At 40.4% G+C, this 6,821-nt stretch overlaps 1 protein-coding gene across 1 annotated transcript in view; it reads right to left on the reverse strand.

Annotated features, from left to right (window-relative positions):
- The window catches only part of LOC113329697 (protein NLRC5-like), a 4,820-nt gene extending 699 nt beyond the window's left edge, over window positions 1-4,121 (reverse strand). The window contains exons 1-5 of the mRNA XM_026576542.1: window positions 4,090-4,121; window positions 3,931-3,990; window positions 2,763-3,595; window positions 1,985-2,121; window positions 1,370-1,466 (exon numbers count right to left, since the gene is read on the reverse strand). Coding sequence (XP_026432327.1) covers window positions 1,402-1,466; window positions 1,985-2,121; window positions 2,763-3,595; window positions 3,931-3,990; window positions 4,090-4,095 — 1,101 coding nt within the window. The 5' untranslated portion in view covers window positions 4,096-4,121 and the 3' untranslated portion in view covers window positions 1,370-1,401. The remainder of the gene's footprint in view (window positions 1-1,369; window positions 1,467-1,984; window positions 2,122-2,762; window positions 3,596-3,930; window positions 3,991-4,089) is intronic.
- Between the last annotated feature and the right edge of the window lie 2,700 nt (window positions 4,122-6,821).

Below are 6,821 nucleotides of genomic sequence, written 5' to 3' on the forward strand. Positions count from 1 at the left end.
AGGGGGGGGGGGGGCTAAAACTTTTTTTTGTTATCGCGTCTCATCAATGTCTAGTCCTAACAAAAAGTCAAAAACAACAAAAAAACATGAGGCAGCTTTCTTTTACCTCGTAAAGGAGGGCCAGCCTGACAAAAACCGTTCCCGCAGTTGCACAAAAGAAACTCAAATGTTCTGTTTTACTGCAAGATAGTCACTTGATATAGTATGCGTAGATTTGTCCACTAAGAATTAGATACTGTGTTGCAACGATACGGATACAGTATCGGATACAAGATACCAATACGCTACTATGATACACCAACTTGAAAAACTAAAATACGGCGATACGGCATACTCAATATTGATCAGTAATTTAACATAAATATGTGTTTGCATGATTAAAATATAATCTGTATGATTAAACTGAAGAGAGAAAAAGTTTGGATAAGAAAGGAAGAAAGCCTAGAGCAAGATCAGTGGACAGATTTGGAACTAATGTTTTGTCACTATAGTTAAAACTTCTCATAGAATCTAGTAAAATATCTAAATTTTCTAATACTTGGTCAAAAAGTTTTCCAACTGAGTTATATCTTGAAGTATTGGGAGTATTAGTACGCGTATCCGTGTAAATACGTATCGATACGGCTGATTATTTTTTTTAGGCGTATCGTTGCAACACAGATTAGATAGTTTTTTCTGTCAAAACTAAAATGAAGCTAATGTTTCTAAAGCCAGTAGAATTTAAGTGTGAGTTCTGTTGAATATTAAGATATATCCGCATGGTTAATTATTTGGATTGTGAATGCACATGAATTGAAAAATATTGATTAACTGATTGGTTGAGAGTGACACAAAGTGAGTGAGAGAGATATTTCCCTGCTAAAAATTTAAGCATGATGATAATAATATTGGAGATAATTTGCATACATTATTTTAGTGGACAAAAAGAAACATTTTGTGTATCAAAATCAGCTAGGTTAGACTTTAGACTGTATACATGCATACACAGTTAAGCATTTGTTTTCTGTAGGTTGACTAAACTTGGTTAAGGTTAAAACTATTAACAAGGTGAGATTTTGAAGGAAAGAGGGGGCGGGGTACAGTTAGTCAACCCGTGCTTCCGCCCCTGCCATAATCTCCAACCTGTTTCTTCTACAGCAGTGTACACCGTTAACAGGCCGTTAACTGTGTGTCTACCCCATTATCTCTACTATAGCAAACTACCCCAAAAAAGTGGAGACAGTGAAGAACTGATGCCTTATTAAGAAGCCACTGAGAACCTTAAAGAGGTCATCAGTGCTTCTATAGACCCTAAAGGTGGGTCTCTATGCATGGATTGGACACGTATCAACCTGGAGCACAAATTTTAGTAATTTTGGCAAAGACATACCTGCAAAAGCCGCTTGAAAGAAAAAGCAGTCTTCAGGGAAAATGTATTTCTAATTTTTGAACATCATTCTCTAGTAGCTCGAATTCACGACCCACCCCTGTACAAAACAGCAAGACATGTTTAGTTCCTCCAATTCAGTAGAACGATATATTTTGAGGTTGCAAAGAAACATTTTGTTGAAAAAATGAATATTCAGGCTTTTAAGTTAACGCGCAGTCATTCCCATGAAACTGAAACCTTGCAATCAGACAACAGTAATTATCTTGTTCCCACAAAATCCACACAGTTGCATGGAACTGAAATGCTATCAAACATAGCACTTCAGGTTATAACCTCAAGATCATAATCTCCAACCTGTTTCTTCTACTGAAAAACCATTTTACATACAGCAGTGTACACCTTTAACAGGCCATTAACTGTTTTTACCCCATTATCTCTAATATAGCAAATTATCCTAATAAATGGAGACAGTGAAGAACTGATGCCTTATTAAGAAGCCACTGAGAACCTTAAAGCGGTCAGAGTGCTTGTAAAGATCATAAATCTGGGTCTCTATGCGTGGGTTAAACTCGTATCGACCTGCAGAACAAATTTTAGTAATTTTGGCAGACATACCTGCAAGAGTCGCCTTCAAATGTTGAAGTGATTCTTCCTGTATCAAGTTGTTTGATGCCTTGATGTCAACAATTCCTAGAGCTTTAGAAATGAATTCCTCGGTGAAAAGCGTTGTTTCAGCTGCACCGTTGTTATTGCTATAAAATTGGTTATTGATTAGTTACTCTCAGTAGCATAAATCATTTTACTACTAGTTATAGTGCAAGCACAAAATAAATAATAAGTGATCTATATTCTAGTTTAAATGCATTTTCTTTTATTGCTGACAATCAGCCTTCCTTGGCAAGGGTTGAAAGCTGGGACGAAAAAAAAACTGAACAAAAGCAGTAAAACGAAAGATGATAAGTCCCTACCTTTTGGACTTCGGACTTTGTACAATTAGCTGTTATATCTATCTTCTAGAAAGTTTGATGCTCCTTTAGCTCATTGTCTTTGGATGTTAAAAGTGCCAGTAGATGACATTTTCATATTAATAGGCGCTTTGCAAATCTGTACCCATCAGAGTTCATAGCATACTTCCCCTACTGTTGGTCGTTGCGGTTTGATGACAAGCAGACTATTCGTACTGAAAAGGCTATTCCATGACGTATTTATTTAACAAAGTAATATCCTAAGCTACATCCTTATGTTCTGAACTTAGTTTATTCGGCCATAACAACGAATCCAATGTGGAAGCTGCTATCCTAACCAATAATACTACAGTACACTGTTACACTTGCAAGTAATTAGCTTGACTGGACTATACTGAATAAAATTGGTAGGTTGGTTTAAATTTTACCTTACGTCGATGAAAGAGAGATTGACCACCAATGGAAGTTCCTCCCGAAAGATTGCAAACCCATTATCCCCAAGCCCGATCCCTTCGATGTTGAGAGTTTTGATTGTCGAGTGAGCTAAGAAAGTAGCTAGAGAAGTTGCTACTTCTGTAGACCATTCCCAAAGATCACTCCTGGCGATCGATAAGGACTTCAAATGGTTGGATTCGAGGACAAACTGAAGAAGTTCAACAAGTCCTTCATGAGAGAAATTACAGTGCTCGATCTTTAGGTCACACAGTTTCTGAGCTCCTTGAAGACATAAGATTAGCCTTGAGAGACCACCATCACCAATAGGATTCTCACTCATATCTAATTCCACCAGACTAGTCATTTTCGTAAGACCATTTTCCCAGCCATAAAAATTTTCAGGTCTAAGGTTGTTTCCCGTAAGTATAAGGACCCTGAAGTACGAAAAATTTGCTTCACCTTCTAGATGCATACTACTAAACCTAGTAGTATAGGATAGATCAAGATGAGTAAATCGACAAGAAGTATTCATAATAATGGGAGTAAGTGCATCCCAAGTAACATTGCTCGATTTTATAACCAATGAATCGATAAATTTGAAAGAAGCAAGATTCAGAAATCCATCATGAAACCAAGAATCTGTCACCAAGAAATTACTGACGCCAGGTCTTCTATAAACAACCAAATTTAAAGACCTGAATACTCTATCAATAAAAGCTTGAGTAGCACGACTACGCTGGATTTTAATTGATGATAACGTTGTCTTGTTCATTTTTAGAAGCCTGCAAGTCCTTTCGACAACAGGTTCATAGATATGAACAGGAAACTGCACAAAGAATCAAAAGAAAGAGTAAGAAGATATATACTAGTAGAGCAAAACTTCAAAAGTGAAGAATATTTTCCACAAACCCTCAGTGACCCCCTACAGAACTTTTACATCAATTGCAATTCCACATTATACTATCAAATATTGCAGTCAAACAACCTCTTTGCAACCTCATTTTCCTTTCATCCAGTAATTAGTACCCACTGTGGCATTTCATCAAACAACCTCCAAGCAATACTTTGACTTTCAATACCATTTCCAACTTGATTTGTTGCTGAACAACAAAAGCCAACATCAATTAACACATTCAAAAGCAGATAGAAGTATATACTTACTGTTACGCTCGGTACACCCGTTATTACCAATTCCACTAAACAGCAATTAGCAAATAAGGCCTGTTGATAACAAAGGCATCAACGATTACGCATTTATTTCAAAGTAAATAATACTGCTATAAAAGATAAAGTTCATTCAAATTTTGTTGAGCAACATACCTGCATTCTTTCAATGGGGCAGTGGCACAACTTTAAAACATCAAGTGTCAGGCAGCTGGAAGGAAGAAAATGTATAAACAAAAGAAAAAATCAACTAATTTATTAATATTACAGCCCAATTACCTTGCATAGCCACTGTGAGTGTAAATAATTCACAGGGCTAGGTGGCAAGACCCTAAGCTATGATACACCAAAAAAGAAAGAGCGGCGAAGCACAGGATAGAACCGAACAGCGCAAAGAGCGAGGTATCACGTGGGTCGGACGTGACGGTCCAACAGTTGTCGGATGTGACGTGACCCTTATCCTCCGACAGGTCGGGAGGACGATCAGAAAGCACTCGGTTAGACAAAGGAAGATGGTAAAACAAAGGAACGAGAAGAAAGAAGGGCGACATCGTGTTAACCAGACGATCAAGACTCGACCTCGGGTGAAGAACTATCAAAAACCAAGACTCTATCGGCCATACCAGAAAGATGGGCGAGCAACACAGGTCCGATAGGGAACAACTAAATTGATGTAATGTGGCCAACATTGTAATTATGTTGTATGTCGACCTTGGCCTATAAATACAAGGGTTGGTCGAGAGAGAGAGACGCGGGTTAAGAAAGGGAGAGAAACAAGGCATCACATTTGAGAGTTTGAGAGTTTCACCATTTGAGAAGGAGAGAACAACTTGTAATCAAAGGAAAGAAATAATAACAATCATCTTTTCACCCCGTGGACGTAGGTAATCATACCGAACCACGTATATCTTGGTGTCTATACTTGTTTGTGCATCTTACTTAGTCTTGATCCATCTTCTACCTCGTTGGATGTAGTGTGTGGTTTTATGCCACTACATTCTGGCGCCGACTAAGGGGAACGTCTAAGTTCTCCGGATACCTTGGCTGCATGTGCCAACAGAGACGATCCAAAAGCTCCTAAAAACAATTTGCGTGTTAGTTGATGCTATGAGATGAACTCTGTTTGGTGAAGTCTGTTTATATTTGAAGTTTGTTGATATAGTTGAGTTTTCATTGTTGAAGTCGTGTCGCTAGCAAATATTTTCAGTTGGGTCGGTTCCGAACAGTCGAGTTGATAGGAAATCCTTCAAGAGCTCCCAAATAACGCTATTAGCGTTTGGTTGAGGCCAGGGAAGGATCCTGATAACAGATCGACTAGCCTTGCTTGTAGGCGAGTCTGTTTTCGTGTCTTAATCTTCGTTTTCATAGTAGTTTTCGCACTCATCTTCGTATTTCAATCTTAGTTTTTGTCTTACGAGTTCAACAACGGAATACCCCTAATACTCCCAAATAACATCTTTGATGTGTGGTTGAAGTTGCTTGAGGTTCCATGTTGGCTTGGGAAAATGCCAAAACAACAGCACGGCGAGATTATCGGTCGCCGGTGAAAGAACCCAAGGAATTAAGGGAAGACATCCATGTGTAGTTCCAAGGGAGTACATAAGTCTTGGTCCAGTTTTTGCCATGGCGTGCTGACCTCATAAAAGTACGAATTTGGACCTTTTACTCACAAAGAACTAGGAGTTAATGATTTGGAGTCTAGGGAATGTAGGACAAATTGTAGTTAATGCAGAGTCGTGGTACTGAAAGCGACACCGTGCAACCTTGAAAGCGACGTAGCAGGATACCCGTCTAAAAGAAACACTTAGAGTCGAAATAGGGCAGACTGGCGAGGTCAGCGTAGTAGAATAAAGGGAATCATACTTTTGAAACTCAGTTTTGGTGTCAGTCACCTTTTTCCTTTAAAACCGTACGTACTATAGAAACTTTTCAAAAACAGGTCAAAGTAAGGTGTTGTCTGTTTTCTCTGACGTAGGTAGGGACGACTCTCGGACTCACAACACACTGTGTACGATGGCTAGCACGTCAGGGATGGGGAGAAATCTGAGGAACCGCACGATCACCGGCAGTAGCATGCAAGGAGGAGTAACTGGGCCGAGGCAAGGAAGTGACGGACATCCACCACCTGAGGAATCACGATCTGCTGCAAGGGGTATGCCGACTGTGGACGAGGAGATCGATCTGGGACGAGACGATGACCCCTCGCCTCTGGAGTGAATCGTCTCGCCTCCGAGGAGGGATGATCAAATAGATGGACTTACCGCATCGGACACAAAAGATGATGAAGAAGCGCTAATCCTGCATGCCCAGAGACGAAACACCAGACGACAAGCTGAGTATCAAGAAGCCCTCGGGCGAGAGCAAGAATGACTTAGGCGAGTACAATTAGGAAGAGAAACAACTATCGGGGTCGATCCAGCGACATCGACTCAGATATCCCCCACTGTACCACCTCCACCACCCATGATGACGGCGCCACCCCCTGCTCATTTAGGCCATCCAAGTGGTTACTCTAGCCATGAGAGTACAGATCCAACACTACTCGCAATTCTAGAAATCCAAAGAAGGAAAGAGGCGGCTTTGAGGGATCTTCAGCAGAGGAACCTAGATTTATAGATCGATAACTATCATCTACGGAACTTAAGGTCGAGGTCGAGAGGGTCTTCCAGCCGAGGGACATCAGGTCACCAAGACCTAGTTGGGAGAGTACCACCAACGGTAGGACCGAGAAATTCCGGCCGATTAGGACCACCCCCGACACCACCTATCCGAGGGAATGGTCCACCCGAGGATTCATCAACATACGACAAAAGGCGCGAGAGAAATAATCAACAGAGAGACACAAGGGCCGACAATGCGACCGAAGCCAAGCTGAGAGAGTTATAAGA

Source organism: Papaver somniferum, chromosome 1 (assembly GCF_003573695.1).
Source record: "Papaver somniferum cultivar HN1 chromosome 1, ASM357369v1, whole genome shotgun sequence".
Taxonomy (NCBI): domain Eukaryota; kingdom Viridiplantae; phylum Streptophyta; class Magnoliopsida; order Ranunculales; family Papaveraceae; genus Papaver; species Papaver somniferum.